At 38.9% G+C, this 27,729-nt stretch overlaps 1 protein-coding gene across 2 annotated transcripts in view; it reads left to right on the forward strand.

Annotated features, from left to right (window-relative positions):
• The window catches only part of LOC146660329 (seizure protein 6 homolog), a 100,863-nt gene extending 74,591 nt beyond the window's left edge, over positions 1-26,272 (forward strand). Inside the window, exons 5-17 of one of the 2 annotated variants that reach the window (XM_085420140.1) lie at positions 8,224-8,409; positions 9,337-9,505; positions 9,982-10,148; positions 10,239-10,433; positions 11,228-11,366; positions 20,169-20,365; positions 21,163-21,357; positions 21,850-22,041; positions 22,229-22,423; positions 22,617-22,655; positions 22,760-22,868; positions 22,953-23,049; positions 24,188-26,272. In XM_085420140.1, coding sequence (XP_085276266.1) covers positions 8,224-8,409; positions 9,337-9,505; positions 9,982-10,148; positions 10,239-10,433; positions 11,228-11,366; positions 20,169-20,365; positions 21,163-21,357; positions 21,850-22,041; positions 22,229-22,423; positions 22,617-22,655; positions 22,760-22,868; positions 22,953-23,049; positions 24,188-24,214 — 1,907 coding nt within the window. In that variant the 3' untranslated portion in view covers positions 24,215-26,272. Of the gene's footprint in view, positions 1-8,223; positions 8,410-9,336; positions 9,506-9,981; positions 10,149-10,238; positions 10,434-11,227; positions 11,367-20,168; positions 20,366-21,162; positions 21,358-21,849; positions 22,042-22,228; positions 22,424-22,616; positions 22,656-22,759; positions 22,869-22,952 lie in introns of both variants that reach the window. The other variant, XM_085420138.1, reaches the window with a different exon arrangement.
• The last annotated feature ends 1,457 nt before the right edge of the window (positions 26,273-27,729 follow it).

A 27,729-nucleotide genomic window follows, 5' to 3' on the forward strand; every position in this document is an offset into this window, starting at 1 on the left:
TCAGCTGGGCAATGATGTGTATGTGCCTTTTCCATTTAAATTTTTTCATTTGCCATTTCACGGATCACATTTGTAAAGAATCATTAAGTGTAATAAAGTAGTATCTGGTGTGTCAGCCGCAAATCCTGTCAGTAGAAATAGTTACTGTGTTGTTGGTGAATATAATGGCCTATAATTTCCAACCTCTCCCTCGCTTATTTTGTGTGTGACATTGATCTTCTATGTCTGTAACAATGTCTGTTTATCTTAGCAATCACACAAAGTGGCCGCCAATTACATGCCCCATCGATTTGAGCTGACGGTGGTCGCTGGTGGACAATTCATTCTACCACATTACTGTGGTACTTTCATCAGCTAGAAAATGAAAGGGGCCATCAGAACTGTGCGGCTGATGTGAGATAAATCAGCCCATCGCTGTTGGATGTTTGAATATCACTGTGAGGTCAGGCCGAATGATGACAGTGAAGGGTCACCACAGAACATACAGGGTGATGTATAGCTGGGAACACATGGTGATAAACAGTTGAAATATATATGAGTATTATTTTATATCAGTTGGTACACTTTTCACCTTTACCTGTCCCATTTGGATTTTGCATTGTTTAAACACCTCAAACTCAATTGAAGTAATGCAATGCAAATGCAAAAGTACAAAAAATAACATTGAATACATAATGTACTCTATAATATACAGGACATCCTTAAGTGAATAGCATACCTCCACCTTGGCATTGAAATTATGCATGCTGTATTTGCTGTAAAAAACAAACAATTAATTTCTATATTATCCTATATTGCACCAAAATAAGTCAACATTTTGCTGTGCTTCTCAGTTTTAACATTAGCAGGGCATTTTTTCCCAAAATTCCTGCCCACTATGAAAACAATTTAACATAATAGGCTTCCGTGTTATACTTCTTTGCCAACAATGTATCAAAAAAATGATCACACATGCAGCCTTGTCCGTCTAAAAACCTGTTTGGTTTGAAAGTTGATGGAACAAATTCAGCTACATTAATGAGAAAAATAGCAGGAGCAGATTTCATGAAGATTAGACATATCGGAGTCACAGAAGATATTTCAATTTGTGTTCTTCTGCTTTGCAAGCGGGGTATCTTCTTGTCCTTTACAATGGACTGTGAGAAATGTAATTGGACAAGCGTGGAGAAGCAGATAGAACTGTGGAGAGATGCATCTCAGCTCGTCTGTAATTAATATTTGCTACAGCACGAGCTTGTGATGGCAGACTGATGTATCTGTCTATAACAAGAGCAGTTTGACACTTGGAAAATAACTTAAAGTGTTTTTTTACTGTTTATGTTAAGAGAACATAAAGTGTGGGAATGAAGAGGGGCTTACCACTCTCCTCATATGTTCTTATCAGCGTCTTTTTCTCAATACCCCCACATATGTTTGTGATCTTATCTAGAATTGAAAGTATAGTTAATAATATCATCTTAAGAGAATGTATGTCTCGATTGTTCAAATATTCTCCTTAAAAACTGATTTTGTTAAAAAAGGAAAAATCCGAAAAAATACTTACAGTTAGGGATTTTTCTTTTACTTTTTCTAATGCACAGATTAGCCATTACATGAAACCCGGTGACAGATGAAGTGAATATGATCTGATGTGATTGAGCAATCTGAATGAGCATCAACGACATGCTGTGGATCAAGCCCAAATCCATGGAGATTCCGGCCCACAAACCCACAGAACGCAAAAGAGCTTCTGCCAGTGCTGTGTGCCAGACTCTGCATGATGCCGGCGTAGGTTTCATTGCCATGCTGCAGTGAGTTAGAGCTGCTTTGGAGGCACAACAGGGAACGCTATATGACGTTAGAGGTTTTAATGCTGGGGCTGATTAGTGTACAGTTTTGGTATTAATAATAAAGGAGTTGGGTCAATTAAAAAAAAAAATGCACACAACGAAATAAGCACCCACCAATACAATTTTTTTTTCAAATTCAGGCATCTAGTCTCTGTAGGATTAAACTGAAAACAATTTAATTTTTCAGTAAGGCATTGCTGTTTAATATAAAATAACAATGTGAAAAATTTATGATCTTGCTCTTTCAATGAGAAGAATCGGTTTAAATTTAAGTTTTAAAAATGAAATTGCATACTACAGTGCAAGTAAGGATTATGACTTATTTTATCCCAAACCCATCCCTGCTTTCTGAAAACTTACTGCTGATGAGTAAAAGTAAAGCCCACCTTTCGGCTATTTTATATCTATAACATACATAAAGAATTTTGTCTGAATTAAATATAATACCGATGTAATGTCTGTAATATTAAATGTAATACTGTCAAAGCCTTATTTGATTCCAAAATGTTTGATTGAAATTATTTACAACCTCTTAGCATTGAGATGATGATATAATAATTGTATGGTGAGCTAGGAGTTTTTAGCTGTATGAAGTAATCCATGCTGCTGATGGCAGCGGCGTTTCACAGTAATTATTCATTGTTTTTAACTTAAAACCTGCAACGACAAGAGATGTGGTCAGAGGACCCCTGCCGCTGGTAGCAATCCAGCACATGCCACCTGTTCTAAGTAGCATTGATAAGATTCTTGTCTCTAGTTCAAAGTTATTGCTTTTTAATAGCCTTTATTGAGTAAATGGCCATTTCGATTGAGGCTTTAACCAAACCACATAAATATCAATAGGCTATATCACTGCGGAACTATCGTCTGGCTTTGTACAAGTGAGGCACTTTACCAGAGACAACACTATTGATGTTTCTATAAAAGGTAATGCTTTGATGCACAGCCAGGTCATGTGGCTTAGATATATATTGACAGCCACACTCTCCCACATGTCGCCTACAAGCCGAGCGACTGATGTTATATCTGTATATTAAACCAATAACTGACTATAAAGATGACTAATCATTGCCATGGAATCTTCGCTTCTTGCACATTTTACTCTAAATGTCAGTGTAACACACAATGGATAATATTTTCCAAATATCGTGCCATTATATATAATAACAATCTACACTACATTCATTATCTGTGTTGTGTTTTCTGTCACCTCATTTCATTATCTGCTGCCATTTTTGATCCTATTCCAGCTCTCCACCTGAAGGGATTCAGGCAACGCATACAGGAGTGTAAGCGTTTATTAGAGCTAAATTGAAATGCATTTTATTTGTTTGGCCAAATACACTGTGGGTAACTGACTATTACTAGCTTCCTCAGCTCATCTATTGTGCCCTAGTCAACAACATTTGTCCATCATTGGTTGAAGAGCAGCATTCTCAATTTGAAGTACTCAGGCAGATGAAAAATGTGCATACAGCTGAATGAGGCTCATTAATGGAAGGAATGTGTGAGTGCATGCAGGTGTCGCATCAGGCGTTCTTTTGGGAAATGTTTACTTTCTTTAAATGTTTTCGAAGGTTGATCTTAAGTAAATGTCGATAGAGGACGGCAGAACGGGGAACTCATTATTGGATCCCAAATACACATTTAGAGTTCCACATTTGAAATTCAAGTTTGTTTTTTGTTTTTTGTGCCAACATGTAGGTGTGAAAGGGCAGGAAGCAAAATAAAAAGCATACTTTATATTCAATAAAGACAGTACAAATCCACAGCTTGTGCACAGAGAAAGAGAATAAAAGAGAGAGTGAGTGAGGAAAGAATGGCAAGAATGTTTTTTTGTAATACTGACAAAAATAAAAATAAAATAAAAGACAAATAAAAATAAAAAAAGACAATTAGCATGTGCCCATGTTCCTTATGGTTATATATTGCTTGCGACAAGGTACAGTGTAAAAATCCAGAAGTGTTTTGAGCTACTTTTCCTCTTCTATTTTTAATATTTACTAAAGTGACATTTTATTCCATATAGTGTGGCATTTTTGTCAGGAACGCTTCATTTTGACATCATCCATTGTAATATCTGCCGATCAGGCATAGCATTATGAGCACTGACAATAGTAACACTGATTATCGCTTCATCATGTCACCTGTTAGTGAGTGGGATATATTAGGGAGCAAGTGAATATTTTGTCCTCAAGGTTGATGTGTTAGGAACAGGAAAAATGGGTGAGTGTAAGTATTTAAGTCTGAAAAGGGCTAAATTGTGAGGGCTAGACGAACTCAAAAGTGGTCCAAAGAAGGAACAGTGGTGAACCAGGTCCTGGGTACTGATAGGGTCATGGAATACAACATGATCCGATCTAACATAAGTAGTAGTTGAAACTGCTGAAAAACTTAATGCTAGTTCTGATAGAAAGGTGTCAGAATACTGACAGAAGTGCATCCCAATTTGTTGTGTACGGGGCTGAATAGCTGCAAACCAGTCAATGCTGATCCCAGTCCGCTGTTGACAGTGTCAACAAATGGGAACTTGATCATCATGGGGCGATCGTGGCTCGAGAGTTGGGAGTTCGCCTTGTAATCGGAAGGTTGCCGGTTCGAGCCCCGGCTCCGACAGTCTCGACCGTTGTGCCCTTGGGCAAGACACTTGACCCGTTGCCTACTGGTGGTGGTCAGAGGGCCCGGTGGCGCCAGTGTCCGGCAGCCTCGCCTTTGTCAGTGCGCCCCAGGGTGGTTGTGGCTACAAGCTTAGTAGCTTGCCATCACCAGTGTGTGAATGGGTGGGTGACTGGATGTGTAAAGCGCTTTGGGGTCCTTAGGGACTAGTAAAGCACTATACAAATACAGGCCATTTACCATTTACCATCAGAGCTTGACTATGGAGCAATGGAAGAAGGTGGCCTAGTCTGATGAATCACATTACCTTGGGAACCCCTGACACCTGGATGCACTATGGGAAGAAGTCAGTGGAGGCAGTGTGATGCTCTGAGTAACGTTCTGCTAGTAAACCTAGTAAACCTTGGGTCATCCACATGGATGTTACTTTAACACGTGCCACCTGCCTACTCACTGTTGTAGACCATGTACACCCTATCATGGAAAAGGTACTCCTTGATGGGTGTGGCCTCTTTCAGCAGGATATTGTGCCCTGCCAAGAACAAAAAATGGTTCAGCACAGCAATGAGTCTGAGATTTTGACCGCCAAATTCCCTAGTTCTCAATCAAGTTACGCACCTGTGGGATTTGCTGGACAAACAAGAGGGTCCACCTCGCAACTTTAAGGATCTGCTCAGCTACATCTCAGACTCAATAGGCCTCTGTTAGCAGGAGTTAAATGCCAAAGGTCATGAAAGCATAATTACAAAAGACTGAACATGACTTGTTTGGAAGGCTTGCCAGCAGAAAGCCTCTTTTCTCTAAAAGACCATGGTAACATGGCATAGGACTGCAAAGCTGCATCTGAACAATCACAAAATTTCTGGAATAATGTCCTTCAGGCAAACGAGACCAAAGTGGAGATGTTTGGCTATAAACCAACATATTCTAGAGTCATCTATCTAGCATTTAAAACTTGGCTTAAATCCTGTGACGTAACAGGACAATGATCCTACGCAACGCAACAAATGCCCACAAACCTCGATGTACTGAAGCAATGTTGTAAAAGACAGTGGGCCAATTCCTCCACAACAAAGTGAGAGACTGATAAAGTCATTCAGAAAATGGTTACATCAAGTAGTTGGTGATAAAGATGACTCTACAAGCTATTCAGTTGTTGGGTGTACTCAGTTTGTCACCTACACTGCCTCTGCATTTTGGCATCACTTTTGTTAAAAAAAAAATACTGAGCCAGTGTAATATTTATGTCTTTTTGTTCATCAGAGTTTGAGTTTTCCCTGGGTGAGAGTCTGCATTATTTTTTACCACAATCGTACAGTAAATCTGTGGTATTTAAAAGGTAATAAACAATATTTTAATGAGAGAATTTGAATATTCTAATGATACTTTTGCAACTAGCTTATGCATGTACTGTACTACTGTGGGTTTACATGAGTATTACTATGACTATGACTATTTCCTCCCCACTACAAGAAAACAATAACTAAAGACATACGCTTCACATCTGTTTCCTGTGGCTCTACAGCACCATCAGCTAATCTTCCTGGCTGTCTGCACTGTGGATCTATTATTTCTAATGGTGAAACAATCAGACTTTATGGCCCAGCACCACATCTACTGGAATGGAGGCAGCACGTAATTTAATACTTCAGGAATTGGCTCCACAATTTTTGCCTCTGGCTCTCCCACTGCATGCTCAATAGGGATGTAAATGCTGCTATGATAATGGCAATAACTAGGTTCATTGGAGCTAGTGATAAACTATGAATGGAATGGATGACCCAGGGGCACTGTACCTCGTCCCTGTGGCTCACTGATTTACTGCAACGCAAAGGCCGGTTTCATTATGGTAGAAACCAGTGGCTTGTGTAAAAGAAACACATAAGTCAGTAGTTTCACAAACCTTTATGGCCGTTATGCATTTAGGGCTGTTTTCCCTCGAGTTCAAGTTCAAAGATTGATAGAATGACTTTTTTTTTTTGAATAGACAATTTAGCTTCAAGGTAATGGTAGAAAACATCACTAAAGTGATGTTTTTTCATGTCCAAATGACTTGGTTGAAATGAAAGTGCTTCAAATCCAACCTGCTGCATATTGTCTAATCTGTTTGCACTGTTTAACCTCCACTTGCCCTGCTTTTGTGGAGGTGGGCCAACAACCCTGTCTATGAAGTGTGTGCTATTGCTTTATACATGTGGCTACTGCTCTAGTACTAAACACACCATGTTAAGATGCCAGTCTTGTAGCTCTTTTATTGAGGATCCTGTATCTGTGCTTTTTTGTATTTGAACCAAATTAGACTCGATATATTGAAGATAAACCCATTTCTTGATGTAAACGTACTTTTTTGATGTTACGTAGCCATTTGTGAAATCATGCAAATATATATTAAAATTATGAGTGTTATACAATTCACTTAACTGTGAGCAAGCTACCTTTACCATATATTATCATTATTATTAATTTTGGCCATTGTGCTGTAATTTAAGACTTTAAGGCTGCAAATATGATTTCAGCAAGACAGTTTTAACAAACACATGACTACCAGCTGCCCTTTGCTTTGTTATCGTTGCCTGTTAGCATTTGTTTAGCTTTTGCATCCGCTCCATTAAGCTAAAGCATGTTATACAAGGCTTCTAGCTTTCTGTACTTCTGCAGTCTCACAATCACACTGTTATTGTAGCACAAGCCATAGTGCGTCCAATTATATTCTGTTGTTCACACATTTCCAGAAGTTTAAAAGTTTTAGTCTGGCCATTAAAGTGCCTACACTAATGAGGTAGAACAGTGTGGTTATTAGACAGGAAGAGAAGGTTGTTTAATAGCTTCCATTAAAGACTTGGTTAGCTTACTTCATTATCAAAGTGAACTCCATGCCGTCCTACACCATTTATTTAAAAAGGGAACAGGACAACAATGCATAGCAAGTCTGGGAACATTGATCTTACCCCGCTGCAATCGCAACTCTTTGACAACCACTATAGAGGCTATTCCTCAGCCTAACGTTACAGACCCACTATGATGTTCATCCGACCAACCATGCATCCATTTGTCAAAGTATCTGCAGCAACTATACACCAAACCACACAGTGATGATAATTACTCTAGTGCCAAGAACATGTCTCTGTACATTTGCATACTGTTTGTACTGGTAAACTACAATTAAAAGATGTAGTGTATATAAACAAATCTGAAGGCTGGTTCTAATAACTTCTTTAATTGCATGTTGAAGAGAAACAGGAAGACAGAGACAGATTCATTTGCACAAATTCACAATCATTTTGGATTTAAATATTTATGGGTCTTCAGCAGTGGTTTGGAGGAGAGACAACTTGGTCAACAATGAATACACAATGCAGAACATAGAGGATTATGTTGTGCAGCCAGTTAACATTGTTGGCAGTTTGGTCCAGGACTGGATTGTGCTCAGACAAATAAAAGGCTGAAAAACCCTGGAAAATGATTTTTCTAAATGCTAAATTAAAAAAAATAAATAAAAATAACTTAGACCAAGCATGTCCTTTCCCAAAATGATGCATTTAGTTATTTGTGCTGTGATTTCACAGCTGCTAATGGTGAAATCAGTTACATTAAAATGCAATTACTGGTGTTATAGTATAAACATGCTTTGTCTCTCTGTCTCTCTTTCCTATCACTACTGTATAACATACTGAACTTTATAAATCGATACATTGCAACAAAAATGATCAAATTATAATGTATTCATAAGAGCACTTTCATTTCCCTTTCCCTCTATTTTTGACTCCTTCCTCTGCAGCCTTTGTGCTGAGTTGTGCATTCCCCAAAGAGCCTGCTGGTGGAGAGGTTTCAGTGACGCACCTGCATCCCGGCGGAGAAGCCTATTTCAATTGTTTCACTGGATACAAGTTGCAGGGTCCAAAAATGCTCACCTGTCGTAATGCAACCACGCCTTACTGGAGTGGAAAAGAACCCCGATGTGTCGGTAAGGCAAATTCGTTTTCTGGATAGGCAAGTTTCAGGGCAACAAGATCCCCCCACCCACCCAACTGATACTCTAACAATAAAACTGCAAAGAATGTAATTAAACTAAATGAAATCTAAACGCTATAACAGTGGGTTATGGGCTTATCCCTTCAGCTTAATTGGAATGTTGGGTGATTTGGTTTGATATTTAATTTTGCTTTGTAAACTAAATTACCTTCAGGCTCGTTGCCTGACAGTGAGTGTGAATATGTTCAAGTAGTTAACATTGACTGCCAGGCTTTCAAAGTAAACATCTAAGTATTGCTATTAATTTTAATAATTATTTAATTATTCTTATATTTGAGAGTTAAAAGAAAAAAGAGTTAAGGAAAATAATTTGCAAAGTGAAACTCGCAATTTTAAAGACACAAGCCTGTTTCTCTTCAGCTTTCTCTGAGAGAACAGGTGATTTTGATTAACAGAGCCTTTCACCGTGTTGTCTCCTACTGAGTCACACTCGGAGGGCAAATGAGCGTGTTTGCATGTGATTAGCAACACAGGGAGCTGTTCTTTGGAGACGGGGCAAAATAAGGCCATTCGACCTGGCTGCCTTAATTAGAACTGGGCCACATGACTCTCCTTCTCCTGCTGGTAAAAACTCATCTGCTAGTTCCAGCCTTTCACCGCGCCTGCCTGCAGCTGTTCTAAACTGATAGTGTTACTGCCGCTGTTTTGCTTTTACCTTCACAAACAATCAGGCACTCTTAGACCCAGGTGTAGCTCAGCCACAGTCCACTGCATATCGATGCAATCTGTGCTCAGACAGGGACTTTTCTCCAAAATCCCCCTACCACAGTTCGAATCATTACTTTTTTTTCATCAAGTTTTTACTTCCTACTCTTTGTCCTTTTTTCTTTTCTTTTCTTTTCTTTTTCTTTTCATACAGCATCCTGTGGGGGAATGATAAAAAATGCCACATATGGCCGCATCGTCTCTCCTGGTTTTCCTGGCAACTACAGCAACAATCTGACCTGCCACTGGGTTCTGGAGGCACCTGAAGCCCACCGGCTTCACGTTCACTTTGAAAAGGTGGCTTTGGCAGAAGATGATGACAGGTAGTTTATGTATGCTGTTAAAATCAAAACACACATTGAGAATAAATGTGAGCATAGTGTGGAAATGTGAGTTGCGTCGAGCTTTGAACTCTGAATAACAGTATTCCTGCAGATGGAGGATTAAAATTCTCGAGGGCTATAAATGACCAAAATCTTTAGGGAGTGACAGATGAATTTGAAAGGACCTTTTATCATGATAATCCTTTAAGTGTGCTCTGTCAGGCAAATGAATTGAGGGGACCAGAAGGTAGTGAGAGGTAGGAGACTGCAATTGCATTATGTATCCTTCTGTAACCACTGATCCATATGGCAATTGTCATGCATGCCCATTCACCTCATTACAAGGTGTAGAATGTTATCACAAAGTTATTACAGCTGCAGCTGGAACAATGAGCAGGTCTCGGGTACCTTGTAATTTCTTTCTTTAACATCTATTTTAATCCCATCAGCGCTCTCTCCCTGTTTTCTTTTTTTAGGTTGCTAATAAAAAATGGCAACAACATAGACTCTCCCCCTGTGTATGACTCCTATGAAGTTGAATACTTGCCAAATGAGGGAGTGCTCAGTACCGGACGTTATCTGTTTGTGGAGTTCACCACAGACGGGACGATGACCTCCACCGGCGCAGCCATAAGATACGAAGGCAAGCTGATGAGGCAGAATGCAGAGTTTGCTAATAATATCTTGCACCATCCTTGTCACTTATGTTCAATGTCATACACTCTGTCTGCAGCTTTTGCGAAAGGGATGTGCTACGAGCCCTTTGTGAAGTACGGGAACTTCAGCAGCAGCGATTCCACCTACAGTGTGGGCGCAGTGGTCGAATTCTCATGTGACCCTGGCTACACACTGGAGCAAGGCTCTGTGGTGATTGAGTGTGTGGATGCACAAAACCCTCAGTGGAATGAGACCGAGCCAGCTTGTAGGGGTGAGTTAACAGATGTCATGATTGCAGGGCATAAAAAAAATAAAATAAAAGTGCTTCCACTGGAGAAGAACTTGGAGCAATATCAGATTGACCCGAGGATCCGAAGCTTTCATTGTCTGCTTGATCACTGCAGGAGTTAGTTTTTCTAATATTAAATACCAGTGACAGTTAACTATATCTTCCTAAGCTGCTTTCCTCTGATCCGTGATAAATTTTCTCTCAAAACTGTAACAACGATTTACTTTGAAATGTGCGCTCGCAGGGCAGATTTTCGAAGTGCTCGAGATTAAAGGCGCACAATAGCTGGCCTAAGATGAGAACTGCCACAGTTCACAGGCGACGCATCACATTTAATAGCGGCCCAACCCTGAGCCCTTCCCTTCCCCTCTCTGTTTCACTCCTCCCACATGCACATACACACAAACATGACATGCTGACCTTAGTCTTGGTCTTTAAAGCCTTCATGGTTATTCTGCAACAGAGTGAAATTGAAAAGCTCTCCAGTAAAGCTAGCTATAAGAAAATTTAATTTCTGCTCGTATGGGTCATGGTCACCAAGTGGTTCAGTGTCAGTTTGCAGTTTTGCGAGGATCACACCAAGATGCTTGCACAGCACCTGATTTCAGCTGTATTTTATTAAGCACTAAGATCACGGGCATAATCTAGCTAGACAAAATTATCTATGTACCAACATATATTTTGAGTGAATTGATTTCTAATTTGCATCTTACTTTCCTGTATCTTCAAATCTTTTACAATTGGTTTTTTCAGCCTGTACTGTTTGTGTGTTGCAGCTGTGTGCAGCGGGGAGATCACAGACTCTGCTGGTGTTGTGTTGTCTCCTAATTGGCCCGAGGCTTACGACAAGGGGCAGGACTGCATCTGGGGTATCCATGTGGAAGAGGACAAGCGGATCATGCTTGACATCCAAGTGTAAGAGACTGCACCCAGGTGTAAGACTAGAAATCACTCAGGGAGGTCAGAGAGGATGTCAGGCTCCAGATATAAACACACACACCCCTCTTGGTTATTTTCCCATCCTTTGTCTCATCTACGCAGACACACTACAAAATGCGAACAGGAAAGTGTTTCTGTGGTTGCAGTCACTAATTAGATTTTTTTTTCAACATCCCCTACATTAAGAATTCTGTGTTGCTTCCAGCTCGCTCTCTGACCAGATTAGCCAGTAAGCCTTCCTGTTCTCACTTCCCTGGTGTCTGCCTCAGAGTTGGCTTTGAAATGAATCTGCTCTGGCAGTCAACTACTCTGAGCCACTTATTCAGCCTACCCAACTGTAATTCAGCACAAATGCACAGAGATGTCAAAACAGACAGATGCGCACACAAAATCCAGGCACACTGTTTCACCTTCACCAATCACTCATGCACAAATGTCCCCTGAATGCACACACATTTTGTTTCAGTCTACACTAGTAATTGATCTTAACTGAAGTGAAAATAATCGCACAACCTTTTCTTTATGGTACGTGGAGCCTTTCTCAAAAACAAAAAACTCCGCAAAATTATATATCTTGTGCCACTGTCTTGTTATCTTTTATGGATTTATCCCTTTGCTTTGGTTGAATGATTTCCACAATATTGCCTTGCACATGCAGCCTATCGTAAGCACCAAAACTACATCATAAGTGATTCCTGTTGTTGCCTGAAGCACTTGCAAACAAGAGGGCACAGAGAGGTTAAAAATAAACCAATGGGAATACTGCCTGAGGTTGTAAAAAAAAAAAAAAGTCGCTGACAAATCTCAACCAGTGGCAATTGCTAGCTGTTGGTCAGAGTGGTCAATTGTGCATGCGTGCATGAATTTGTTCCCTTCACTTTTCATATTTCCCATATTCATAATTCTTTCTGAACAGTGTAATAAAATTAGGACATAATTATGAAATGAAGTCTGAGGCTGTACAGACAGATTGCAAGCTGTCCTTAATAGACAACCTCCAGAACAAATCAAATCACCATCATTACTACAAATCTACCATAGTGAACAGCAGCCAGAGGCGGCAATCATGAAGCTTTTTCACTGATTTAAATCACTCCATCATTTCAGTTAAGACATTCATGGTCACTTTTGTGGATGCATAGGGAACAGTGCTCGCTAGTTTAACATTCAGCACTAATGCACCATCTTCAATTCATTATTGTACATCCCGTGCATTAAGTCGGTAGCGGTATAACTGACGTTTGGTCAGTTGCTCAGCATTTTATTATTTGAGCTATTTAAATTTAGATTTTTTCTTATGTGGAATTTGTTTTACATATGTTTTTAATCAGGCAGTAACACAATGTGAAACATAATAAAGCCAAGAATGTGGCTCTGAGTTCCTGGTGAAGAAAGCTCCACCACTGAAAATGATTAAGTCTAGGCATAGTCATCATATGGCATTCTTATATCTGTGTATTGTGCTACTTTGTTATCAGAGTGAGGTGGTCACAATCTACAACCAGTACTGTACTCAGGAGTGGTTCTGTTGCTATAAACTGGGACTTGACTAAACTAGAGAGTGTAAAATATACTGATAAAAATAAACTAACCTGTTCATATTTAATGTACACTAGAACAACAGTAGATATAGTAACAAATACTGTGTTCCACTGCAATGCTCATTCATCTTTTAAAAGTTGCTGAACTAAGCATAAAGATACAGATTAATATCGCCCAGCTGTGTCGTACTGAACATTTGTGTGGGCAGGGATTATTTCTGCTCATGCCCAGTTTTGTATGCTGCTGCGTGGTCTAAATACGCATCATTTCCCAAACTATATCTGTCCGGCACTGAGATATGAGCCGTCACTCAAATATGAGCCGCAGATCAAAAGGGAATAAAAGCATTAGAGGAGACCAATACAAAACAATGTCTGAACACAGCACTGAGCTTTATGTGACCCTGCATGCCACTGTGATCTTTAGATAGAGATTAAGACCCAGTGATTAATCTCTGTTATTAAAAGTCAACCAGTGCACCTAGGGTAATAAAATAAAGATCAGAGAGGATTTTTTATTTTTTTTATCACGCAGAAGTAAACAAGTTTGATTAGAGGTAAACTGATTTTCATTCAGTGCCCTCTTTTTAAATTGCACCATGCTCAAATTTCTTTTAATCCTGGCCACATGAGACTGTTCACTGTAAATTAATGGTGGTGTGGCCGGCTTTAGTTTATCTCAGGGTTGGTCATGTGTAGCTTTCCTGGCACTTGAAACCCACAGCTTGTCTGATCCCTGTGGACCCCACCATTACCTTCAAGTCTGGTCCACTCTGCTTGAGAAAAAGCATTCCTTTAGGCTCGGCCAACATGTAATTTGCATCAACGTGTGTTTGTGTGCATGCGTTTAGCATGTTAAAGTGACAAAAGGCTCTTGTGGATAAGAGTCGTCTCATTATAAGGGTGGGCACACACTTTTCTGCAGTAATGAGAATGTTTTCTGTGTTATCATTCATCACTGTGCCAGTGCTGGCAATTACAGAGGAGCAATGTGCATAATGAGGACTGATTAATTAATTTAGGCCAAACAGGAGGGCCGACTCCTTGCTAATTAGCATGGAGCATGGCTCCAGCAAGAGCCAGACACAAGGGGTTACAGCTGATATCCCCACCTGTGGAATATAGCTAGGTAAGTGGTCCACGTGTGCTTTAGCATTGAGCGTATTGTATCTGGAAGTGTGTTTCACCAGACAAAATGATCACAAAGTCTCTTTAACAGTGCTAATGTTTCAGTTTAGTGAGCAGGACTGGAGACTTTGCAGCTTGAACTTACTGGTTTTTAGAGTCCTCTTGTGGTGACTCTATACATGACATGCAACCTGGACGTCAGCTTATGCTGTGATTATGTAGGTGCCTATTTTTTATGTTATTTGAACTGAGCAGAACAATTTAAATGTCAAATATGTATGAAAAAGATGTTAGAAGGTTGCTTTTGAAAGTATGGTACCGTGAGCTATTTCCATTCTGTTAGAGTTAATAGAGATTTGCTGTGTTCTTTAAACTTGACTGGTCAGTGAAGGTGACAGAATGCCTACAGGCTTGTAGAAAACAACTGTCATTCCCTCATCTGCAGAACTGAGCCGGTGGCATTGGTATGCAGAGGAGTTTTCAGAAATTGTTTTTCAAGCAGACCTTGGAACTTTGCAAATGCCTGTGCCAAGTTGGTGAGGGAAATGTTCAGTCAAGTAAGATCTGACTAAATTTAGTCAAATAAATAATCTTTTTTAAGTCTGTCTTGCATTCTCACCCGTCTTTGTTTGTGGCCAGTAGTAGTTCGTGACTGTTGTTTACCAACAAAGATCTCAGATGTTGTTGCTGTATTCCCAGAAACACAATATCTTTCGAAAATTGAAAAGAATTATGAAATCATGGATACAGAGCAAATGACTCAGGGACAACATATTTCTAAGATTAGTTACCAGTTTTCAAACCAGGACAGGACTGGCTTTTCATGACTTGGGGGCCATCTTTTAAGAAAGGAGCCATGTGGGATGACATTTGGGTGCAGTGACTGCCAGATTGGTGCGGTGTGTGGCCGAGTAGCCTGCAGTGACTTACTGTGCTGTGGATGTTTGGACTGGAGGCATCTTGCGTTTGGCAGTCTTCTGTGGTGTCACTGGGATTTTTTAATAAACTTCAGGTAGAAAGGTTAGAGAACAGATGAGGTCAGTAGGGCAATTTAAAACCAAGGTTGACCGCAAGGTTCTTGACGAGCTAGCGTGACTGAGGGGGCTATTTAGGAAGCCAGACGTGAGTGGTTTCAGTGCATCAAGTGGAAAAGTTATCCGCTGATGGTGCCCACTACAATACTGATTGTTTTTGGATATTACAACAGTGTTGAACATGATATCTAAGATCTCGAGGGGACCTAATGACGCTGAAAGGCAAAGTTGTGCACCTAATTGTTTATCAGAACGTCAGCTATGGCACTGATAAATATATTTTGATTAAAACACTTTAAAGACCAAATCACTGCCAAAACTGTGAGGAAAGATTTCTCAGATGCACTGGTTTGCACAAAGGGGGCAAAGATCAACACGGCTGAGATGGAGCTCACTATACATCATTAGTGTCAAAGAATATGGGCTGTGGTGCTGATAAACCACCGTAGTAGGAAAAAACAGGAAAATCAATCACAGTGAAAGTAGTAAAATTAGAAACTAGCTTCATTAAAAAAAAAACAAGAGACAAAGAACAGCCAGTACATTGGCAACATTTTATAGTATGTGGCAAAAGGGATCAGTGGGTGTTGGTATATATTTGTGATGAGAATGCAGAAACCGGATGTAATCACACAGTATTAATACCAAATGACAGATCTACATCACTCTGGGAGGAAATCCATGAGAGCAGAGAAGACTGATAGCTTTTATGACCCAAAGGTGAAGAAGAGCTCAAACAGAAATGAAGATTCCATGCAGTGTATGCAGAATTCATGGTATTCCTCAAATAGATTTATGAGAAAGAAGAAAGTTTAAGGTCAAAAAAGTTATTTGCCTATCCTGTAGATGCCCTCATAGAAGGCACCAGGTCTGTATTTCCATAGAGTATTATCATGGAGATTTGGAAGTGAAAATTGGCTTTGTCATTCCTGTCACTTCAATCCACAGTGGTCGATTGTCAGAGAACACGGAGGTGTAAATTGCCCTCATAGTGTTCCAGCTAACCAGAGGGAGTACATTGCCACCCAAATTCATGCAGCCCACATTCATTATTTGTGTCCAGGAGGAAAACCCTGTCCAGATTTCTTCAAAAAAAAAAAAAAGATCTACCCATCATTCTGGCCATATTGTGTTAAAATTTTATTTTGCATTATTTTTCACAGAAGCAAACCTCGTGGAGCTAATTAGATCTGCTTTTTGTTTATACTGTTAGTCAACATAAAATATTCAAGATTTATTCCTAGTCTGATTTTAACAGCAGTTTGTTTGCTCTCAGAGGAATTCTGTGGGGAGGTTCTGGGTAAAAGACAGAGTAGAAGAGAGGTCATTTGTTTCCCTTTATTATGAAACGCCGTCAATCACAGATAACATGGCCTTATCTCCTATTACAGTGTTTGTCCCAAAAAAGCTGAAATTGTCAGTGAGGATGTGGACAGGACCCCAATGTTAACTCGGGCAAGCCAAAAATAAGCAAAGATCAACCCTTTTTATTTGGCTGTTTTGAAAATGGCCAAACATATTCCAAAAGGGAACAAAACATATATCCAAAAACAATCACCACGACGATGGTAATAAGAGTATAAACTGGGTCTGAACATCGAAAAGGAACAACAGATGCTCTGACAAACCAAAGTGGAGACAGGACTATGCATAAGGACTGTATATAAAGAATATAATAGGGCTGGGGGAAAAAATTGATACAACATAAAATTGCAGTATTTTGTGTGGCAAAATTATATCTATACAGGGACACCAGATATTGGTATTTTATTAAATATTGATTAAAAAAAAACCTCTGGGGATACTATGAACAAGATGGCTCATCAAATGCACCACCATCTTGAGATAACATTAGCTGAGCAAACTTACATTAAATCGGCTCAGCCAAATTACCATCAAACACTGGACATACTTGACAAAGTTTGCTCCTAATACAGAGCAAGGTAAGAAAGCTAATAGCTCAGTCAGACGAAGGAAAATTAAACACCAACCTTATTCCATCTACATAAAATCCTCGGCTCCTTGGTGATTGCATTGAATTTTTTAAACATTCTCCAACCTACTGCAGCTTGTGGTGACTGAATGTCTGCCCAGAACTTGAGTGTTGCACATCATGACAACTTAAGATCACAAGGCAGTTGCACAGATAGGAGGCAACCTTTCTGCAAACATCATAGTCTGACTTGGACTAACTTCAATCACTCTCAGAGAGATTGTCAACAGTTTGCAACTATAAATTAGTTCGCAACTAATTTATAAATGCAAACTGGTTACCAACAAGATAGGACTCGACTCAACTGCCTGCCAGCCGGTTACATTTGGTTTATATTCCTATAGAACAACACATGGTTGAATAGGTGCAAATGTGGATTTCTGTTTATGTAAACAGCAACAGGTATGCGATTTTTGACAATTCATCATTTAATTGCTTTATTATCAGAAACAGATAGCATTCAGTTACAGACTGATATCAGGCTAATAGCAGGCAGTGGCAATATTTACAGCAGGTTTTAGTGACAGTGTTGGCATGTTTGACAATTTCAAGTAATTTATTGGATAAAACAGTATTTAATTTGGGTGATATAATTTGAATTTGAACAAAGGTGAGCACAATCACAGTATATGTTTTTGCTTCAAATCTTAAGGACCACTATAGTGACCACAAAACTATGACTCAGTAATATCATAAAACTGAGGTCATCATATAAAATAATGCAAAACTGGAGCCAAAAACTCAATCAAGAACATAATCCAGAAGCTAAAAGATACAGTAAGCAAATTTGGGGATCATAACAGCAAGTCAGCTGGTAGTTGCATTTTGTCTGTCCTCAGCATGCGATTTAAAAAAATCCTGTCATGTCGTTTCAATGGCTCATGTGTGCATCAGTCACATATATCAAATCTGGTTGAGCATGAGATACTTGAAACATTCACAAACATAAAGTAGCACAAAAATGCTATAAAAGCTGTAATTTATTACTTTAGTTTTCATTCATCTTTTAACATTAAATATTTATTACACATCTGTGCTCTTTATACGCAGCATTGTGCTGCTGAGATATTTTTTATTTATTTTTTTAGAGTGTTGGCATATGTTTGCTTGAAAGTTTTTTTGTCAGTATTAATAATCAGCTCATTAATGAGATTTTTTTTAAACATTTGAGAATAGCATATTATCTCAGAGCTTATTATTATTATTTATTTGTAACATATTCTTACTCATTTGTGTTCGGACAGTTGTTACACAACAGTCGCTTTTCTTATAGATGAGCTTGACTCAGAATTGGATATCTTAACAATATGGATATCTCTACAGTGTTACTGTAAATCTATTGCTCAGACAAATACATGTAGAAAAGACAAAGACACACCATTTAAGAACAAGCCGAAATTACATACAGCAGCTACAGAAACTGCACATTTTTGAGGCATAGTAATTTGAAACTTGTACTCTGAGCACTGTTTTCTCACCACACTTTGTGCCCTTGTTTTGTCACTTGATCTGGCACAGTAAACAGTGATGTGCAGTTTGCATTGGAGACGGCTGTAAAGACACCACTGCTGGGCTCCCATGAAGCATGTGATTGAAGGCATTGTGCTATTTTTATTCTTAATTTTTAAATGGTACAGTTCAGTGATTATTAACACAATCAAGTTAAGTCGTAAAAACTAGCTGCACTGCTATTTCGACACCAAATTTAGTCACGGGTAAGAGCAACCATTTTCTTGTCCTCTACAGCTTATATGACTACATTTCTTCCCCCCAGTATTCTTCATACTCTGTGTCTGATTGATGCTGATGTGATTACAAAGACATATGAATTTTCCAAATGGAAAAAGGTTAATGCATTTTTATGTTAATCAGTAACAGCGAAAAATCCGCCAAACTGTGACTTGACTACCGTATACTCTATCACACATTAACATCACAAACACAACACAAAACATGTACAACTGAATTCATACGTATTTATTCATTATTTATTATCTGTTATTTTTTCTACCTGTTTCTGTAGTCCTTCTATAATTCCGTTTTTGCTTGTATGGCAGCTTTTTGTAAAAGGCCGGTAGGACTATTCAAAAAGTAATTCCTTTGGATTATTTTGATGATATGCTCAAATACCCATATATGCACATCAGTATATATTCATGGGATGCGGGGTGGGGTGTTGGGGGGCGTCAGACAGACATGAATCATGAATAATTTAATGTTTACATTGCATCAGATGCATCTAATATAAACAAAATTGCAATTTTCCAAGTACTGCTGACACTGTCTAGTATCATCAGCTTGTGCTTTCATCAGCGTAAAGGGAGACAGAACACATTTACCAACTGAAGCTCTGTGCACAACACTCAGTGTCAGGTTTATATTGTTGATTGTCATTTATGCTTAGAAATATTTAACCATATATGCTTAGAGGTGTATAATCGATTGTGTAGTGATAGGATGTGTGATCCTTAGGAGTCTGCAAAGACTTCCTGTGCATTCCAGAGTGCTCTGGCATTCACACCCACACCCTGGGAGCATGGGAGAGGTCGTACCTTGTTTTATTGTTTTATGGTAGGATAAACATAGCTATGTCAGTTTTAGTCTAAGTGCCTTTTGTTTAGATGAACTGCTGGACTTCCAGGCCAGCAGGTTTAGGGAAGTTGTCTATGGGGTCACACTCTGACCCCCCCCCCCCCCACACACACACACACACACATACTTACACAACGCACAGGCAAGGTACTCTTTGTGTGTATGAACCTATGCATATTCATATAACCACAATAAAAGGAGTGTTACAGGGAACCTGGCTGAGAGTCTGACAGAGGTCAAGTGGGTGGAACGACACTTGGCTCCAGGCAGGCCTCACGCATGCATGAGTAACACAAAGAACTTTGCCTACTTGTGTCTTGCTTTTGCTGTGTAGTAAATTGTCTTGAACGTTCCAGCGAATAGGTTTATGCTACAAACCTATCACTCAGCAAATACACCTCAGAGCCAGGGAACTCTGTCTGAATCTGCAAAGTTACTAAGGGGAAAACAAACAAAAAGTAACTCCTTTTTTTTGTGATGTCAATCCTAGTCTCCATTTGGGGAAGAATGACCTGCTGACCTTCTATGATGGTGATGACCTGACTGCCAACATCCTGGGCCAATACAGTGGCACGCGACCACATTTCAAGCTCTATACCTCCATGGCTGATGTCACTATTCAGTTTCAGTCTGATCCTGCCACTAACATCTACGGCTACAACAATGGCTTTGTAGTTCACTTCTTTGGTAAGACGGTGGTTTAGTTTCATTCCCTCTTAAAAAAAACCAAAACACTAATATTACATGCTTTTAATATAAGGCATACATTCTTCTAATTTTCTTGGGATTACATATATTGTATACTTTTTACTGTAAAAGTACCACAAGCAAGGGACCACAAATGGAAACAAATGTGGAATGTAAAATGTTACTCATATCTGGAACCTAACACATCATCATTTAGGGAACAGGAAAAAAAAGAAAGGTGTATTTGTTCCCCTGTCTCTTTGTTCCCCACTCTTGCTGTGCCTTTGTCTATCTGTCTTCTGGCTTATCCCAGGTGCACAGGATTAAATAACAACAAACACGAAACATAATAAAAGTGTTCACTTCAACATCAGCTGGTTTTACCTAACTCTTTGTGTTCCCCGCCATGTATGCTGCAGTTAGGGAGGCACAGATTGACTGGTGCCAAACCACATGCTGCGCTCCTCCTAGGAAACATCACAATTTTCTTCCCAAACAGTTTCTGTTTAGAGCACAAAGAAAGCAAAAAATCTGCAGTCGTATTTATTCCCTGCAGTGGGAGTTGCATATTAATGCTCGGCGTTTTCCTTGAGGATCCTCATTATTCCTTTTAGATCTAGATCTGCTCTAAACAATAAAAAAAATGTTTGTTATACAAGAAAATGGATTATTAGGAGAATATTTATATATCCTCAGTAACACATTGTCCTCACAATCTTTGCAAATCCTTTTTTAACAACCTGTCTCTTCCCTCCCATATCTGCGCTGCATGACACCAATGGCGCCAACGCCAACAGAGGTGCCAAGGAATGACACCTGCTCAGAGCTGCCGGAGATCACCAACGGCTGGAAGAGCATGTCACATCCTGATCTCATACACGGCACTGTGGTCACCTACCAGTGCTACCCAGGATACACACTGGTTGGCTCTGAGATCCTCATGTGTCAGTGGGATCTCAGTTGGAGCGGTGATGTGCCAAAATGCGAGGAAGGTGAGAGGAAGCATATAAAACTTTGTAGTTTCTCTTTAGTCCACCTTGGGAGTTAGAATACGCCATCATTGGTCCAAGTCTCAGACCTTTTTGCTTAAATATTATGATAACATGGCTAATTATAGTCTTGTTACCATAATACCTGGTTAATTAGTTAGTTTGATGTAACTGTGTTATTCTGTGACTGTTCAACTTTAATACATAACATGAGGATGCATTGTCATGTGGCAAATAGTTAACAATATGACATTTAGGGAACAATATTTAGTGCAGCCGGTGCACTTCCTTTGCACAACAAATTCAATGTAATGTGCATATATGTAATTGCCCCTCATAATTTTTAAAAGGTTTTTCCAGTTACCCAAGAAAAAAAAATCAAAACAATATCAAATTGAATATTTTTCCTTGTTAATTATACTTTTTATCACTCCTGTACCAGCACCGGTGGCAGTAATAACTAATTATCATCACTTGTTTTTGGTGTTGCACCAGTGATGACATGCCAGGACCCCGGGAATGTGCAGCACAGTCGTAAAGTGATCACAGGCAGTCGCTTTGCTGTTGGATCGACTGTACAGTTCATCTGTAACAAAGGCTACATCCTGTCAGGCTCCAGCCTTCTAACCTGCTACAACCGTGATTCAGCTATGCCCAAGTGGAACGAGAGACTGCCCAAATGTGTCCGTAAGTTCCCCCAGTCAGAATAGCATAGATTCGCAGACATGCAATTATGCACGCCCACATTGTCAGCGATGTGCAGCTAAGCAATTATGAGTAAAAGGCAAAAATTACAATGTGTCACTGTTTTTACTGTACAAAGGTGCATGAAAATAATAATAGTCCTAATCAAATATATTGTACTGCTCCTCAGCTGAAAAGTATGAGCCATGCAGGAATCCCGGTGCAGCTTCCACCAGCATGCAGAGCTCTGAAAAGGCTTTTTATCAAGCAGGAGAGATGCTGACTTTCTCCTGCCACCCCGGCTATGAGCTGCAGGGTTATGCCACCATATACTGTGTTCCTGGACACCCGTCACAGTGGAATAGCACTCCTCCTGCCTGCAGAGGTAAACCACGTAACAAGCTTTTAAATACAGTCAAAATATACAAAAAGTAAAGCAGAATCTCAACAGTTTTAAGTGCTGTTTACAAATGCAGGTTCTTTTGATTCTTTTGGCCATAAAAATAAAGCATGCACTGTGATTCACATTGCATAAATATGGTCTACATACTCATTAAACTGCAATTATTTCTTGGTAGCGTCCTCGACACATTATGTAAATGAACGCAGACTAGATGGTAAGTCATATTTCAGTACCTTGCAGAATTGATTGATATTTATTTGTTGACAATCATTCACAGGGGTAATTACATGTTATGTCCTTTTTTTTTTCTTCTTCAAGTTGTTAATACAAATTATGGCACAGAAGGAACCAACATTGCCCTTGCAGTATTTATTCCAACTGCAGTCATCTTGGTGATTGTCCTTGGGATTTACATCTACTTTGCAAAGTAAGTAATGACTCAAAATTTTATGCGTTTCCCTTGTAATAAAGGCTTTACATGATGTTTCCTGTTTCTGTACTCTTTGCTCAGACTCCAGGGAAAGTCTATCAGAATGCCAATGTCCTCGCCACCGTATGACAACATGACAGAAGAGTCTGCTTTCGACAACCCCATATATGAGAGTGGAGTAAGTACAGATGTCATGAGCATGCAAGACGTGGATTCACAGAACACCAGCGTGCTGTCCTGATCTTTTCCCATCCGGATGTCATCCCATCGTCATCTCATGTCTCACCAGCAGAGGGCGCCCTCACACCTTTCGTCATCATGTCACTCATCACTGAGAGCTAGTGGTCTGAGCTGTGAGATAGGAACATTTTTCCTCACTTTACTCTGATGTCACATCTCATTTGCATCCTGGATTTCCATTCTATCCTCTCAGAGAAGTGAGAGTGCTATGTTAGAGCTCATAGTGGTAACTTTTACCCAACTTTTCCCTAAAAGTTGTGGTGCTGTGTAATGCTGATTTGGGGGCAACAGTAGACTAAATACAAAAACAAATTAAATTCTTTTTTTTAAAAGAGTGTTTTAGCGAGATTAAGAAATGCTTCAATGTGAGAGACAGTATAGATAAAGAACATTTAAATGTAATTTACCAACATGTATTTCCAATACTGCATAATAACATCATGCTATTGTCAACCACCCAGAAAGCATTGCTTTAAAATGGTTCTGTAGCAGAAATCCATTCACACGTTCAGGAACACTTTCAAAAGCCATTATTGTTACTGCATCTACAAATCTAACACCACAGTACAAAGGAGGCCTTTAATTTTCAACACTTTACATGTTGCCTCTGTACAGGTTTCATTTAAATATGGCTTTTAAAATTATTTGGAAATCACTCTGTTTTGTTTTGATTTACATTTTACACAGCATCACAATTTCTTTTGGAAATGATATAGTTGTATGTTTATCATGCTATATGCTGCAGTCCCCGTGTGTGTATAAAGGTACAGTTTGCTGTAAAATCTAGCAAATGAAATCTAGCAAATGAACTTGTGCTGTGACGTTAATTAGCCTTAAACTAGCATATACCTATAAAGTGTACTTTAACCTTTGTAGTGAGAAGAACCTAGAATTACATAAATGGCTATTTTTATTTAAAATAGATATTTAGTTTTTATACATATTCTCAGTCTTCTTGAGGGTATAGTTACCAGCTGATTCATAAGTCAAAAGGTACACAAGGTACATAATATATGCATAGGCTGTTGTGACAATAGTAATTCTATGACTCTATTCTCTCTTCTTTGCTCCTTCAGCACTGGCAGACTCATTCTAGATACTAAATCCTGTCATTATGTCCAGTTTGGCTGTACTGCAGAACAACTATGAGGTGAGGTCTCCTTCTGATTCTGAGATCTCATCTTACTCCAGTACCCCGACTGTTCAACGATCTGTTTTTGACTTTATCTCGATCCTGCCACTTACTCACTTTTTGTCTGAAGATTTTTTTTTCTCTTAAGAACCACTGGTTGGTGAGAATTTGGAAAGACATTGTCGGTCTGTCATGAAATATGTAACATATTGAGAATGAAATGCTAAATCATGTTTGTCTATACCTAAATAATGGATAACAGATAGGCTACTTAATAAAAAAGAAATATCCCCTTGAAGATGCTTTGTCTATCACTGCATTTCAGTGAAGTTCACAATGTTGTGCTGTTATTGAACAACAATTTTATGTGTGGCTATAACATCTATGTATGTCATATGCAGACTTGTCAAACTTCTTTTTAGTATTGTCTTTATCAGCACCCTGCTTTACTGTTTATAAGTGACAATTGTTTACTCACTTTCATCAGAAGAAAAGTTAAAATGACCATAAGCTGATGATAGACTTTTTTTTTTTTTTTTGGTAAAAGCTTTAGCAGTGGTATTTGAAAAAAAAAAAAACATGTAGTGGCAATCCATAGCTGCCCACCTAACAAACATTTCATAGGCTTTTTTTTTTTTTTACTGTATCATTGCCATTGCAGCCTGTATTTTCTTATGTTCAGTTTAATAAAATGTCCAGGACTGATCACCAACACTTTATACATCATCTAACTACTTGCTTTCATCTAAGCTCGCACTGCTCATTTTGACAACATTGAATCAGAATGGTAATAACATCTATTAGAAAAGAGATTTGCTGTAATAATTAACAGCTGTATTATAAGGAGGAGCATATATGCACTTCACAAGCTGTACCACCCTCAATAATTTCCTGGTTTTTTTTAAATTATTATTATTATTTTTAAGCAGATTGCCTTGTCTGATCTGTACAGGATGAATGAAAAAGGTTAAGGGTGTTCCATTTAGAGCACAAGTAAGAATTACTCAATTTCTTTGGACCATCTCTGCACTAGTCATCTTTTACTCCAATATTCTTTTTTTTTCTTTTTTCCTCCCCATTTTACCTATTTTGTGTATTACTGTAAATATGTCTTTCTCTCCACAGTCAAATCAGTTAATCTGTGGGACATCATGGTGATATTTTTCTAAAGTAAATTGTTGATGACTGTCAGTGATTGAATGTTTTCGAGTCCTTTTTATCGCCTCGAGTCAGTGGCAATTAGAGATTGGAGGAAATCTGGCTTTGATTGTTCAGCTCTGTTGGATACAAAGGCCCCATCCACCCAACAGACTTTGAAAAAAATAATTGCCATTATTACTTGCTTCACTTTGTATGAGTCTGCTATCTGTAAATAGACTGCCTGTCCAATATGAGTGCCTCACGACTGACTATAACCTGAGTCATCACATGTGAAAATAACAGGTACATGAAAGATTCATTCAAGATTCATTTACTTTCACTTATGATTCATTTCTATCTTAATGTTCATGATTAAGGGATTTAAGAAATGATCCTGGATATATTACTATGAGCATTTGTGTAGTTCTGACTGCATACGGCCTCAGAGGATTTCTCAAATACATGTTTTCATTCAGGAACCATTAGCTATGCATACCGCTCTTCTCCTATCACACTGTAAAGTCTGCCTTAAAGGATAAACATCAGCTAGCTAATTTGTGTATGTTACAAAGTGTAGTCGCACCACATCATTAGCATCCTAGGACAACAATCCTCAAAATCTAGTGAGTGCATACAGTAATCAGCTCACATCCTGATCCATGTCACTGAGTCACTGCTTTACAAAACAATTGAAATCCTGCAGTGTGCAAAATAAATCCCTGTGCAACAGATGGTTGTTTACTTGGGGTCATGTTGTGGTGCATCTGCCTGTGTTCAATTTTGTAGATAGATCTCATCTCCTTTGTGCAAATCCTTTCTGTTCTAACAAATCTTTCTTTCAGTATCACAGCTGCTGTGACCACATACAGGAAACTGCTTCATCTTTAACTATCTATAACCCTCTCAAAAAAATAAATTAAATTGTTACATAAGTATTGTCACTGACTCATTAATGACTAAACTTGTGTTTTAAACTCATAAAGAAGTCCTTACCTGATATAATAACAGGGCAGACACGTAACATTATATGTCACAAGTCAAAATGTTAGCTTTAAAAAGGGCCAAATGGAAAATGTATATTGTGTGGAACCACTGATTTTCACCACAGCTACAGCGGGATAAGGCCATATACTAGAAGCTGCAGCATAAGCATTTATGCTGCCACGTGTCGGCAATTACCAGAACTGAGATTATCAGCTATCTGTGCAACTGAAGCATGTGCGTTCAAATGAAATCGATGCAAAAATACTGTATTGCAGGCAACACCATATAAATGTCTCCATGCATTTGTGCACCTCTAGATGGCAGCATGATAACAAGACATGCACATGAGGTACTCACAAGCCTTTGTGATGAGCATGCTGTAGTTCTCATCCAACTTATATTAGTGAATTATAACTCACAGTGTATTTGTTTCCTCTTCACATCTTCTTATGAAGCATTTGTATATATTAAAACAACCCATCTCTGGTGTGTGTGTTCCTCAAACCCCACTAGAGGCCTGAGGTTATTAGCTGTTCCTAGGGCTTCCCTCTTCCATTGAGGTTTGGGTTTTACAGCTCCCAATGCCGCAGGACCACTGCAGAAATGCATATATACATTGCCAGTTACACCAGTGGACCATGGGCCTTCTCCACAGGTGAGGCATGGACAACCAAGGGAAAAATATGTATAATAACTAATTATATATATATATATGATTTATAAAATAGACACAATAAGATAAACATAAGCACTTTGTTGTTGCCACCGTGCTCAACATCAATCCTATTTCTATTGTTAACTGGAAAAGCAATGGGATGTGTAAGGGTTGTGAACTTCTTCTTAAATGGGACATGCCAGAAAGGATCCCAGAACCAATGAATAAGATGAACAGTTTTGATCATGACGTCTTACTCATTAGCATTCAAATAGCTGAGTATGGCTGTGCACTCAGAGGGTTTTTGTGAGGACCACAACTAGAGTAGCAGTAGTAGCAGATCTGACAGCCTCAAATGAAAAGATCTGACTTGCACTGCAATACGAAGAGTCGGTTATGTTGTTTAACAAAAAAATAGGAAGAGCCCACTTTAAATAAGTAGCAACAATAGTAATGAGTAAACAATATAATGCAGTTATATCTAAAATACAAGCATTTTGTTTATTCTAAACTATCAGAGGGAATGAGACTATATTTCTATTAAAATACATGAGGGGGTTACCTGATATTTGGGGCTTTTTGATATACTAGTTAAACAAATGAAATGCCTGCTAAAAAAAAGTCAATTCCCTGTGTATATTTGATCACTCACACAGTAAAGACATAAAGTATTTCTGCTCAATATAATCTACGTTTGACCTTTTTTT

The sequence above is a fragment of the Rhamphochromis longiceps genome, linkage group LG10 (genome assembly GCF_057381845.1).
Source record: "Rhamphochromis longiceps isolate RC_006_pf linkage group LG10, R_longiceps_female_GT1.1, whole genome shotgun sequence".
Lineage (NCBI taxonomy): Eukaryota > Metazoa > Chordata > Actinopteri > Cichliformes > Cichlidae > Rhamphochromis > Rhamphochromis longiceps.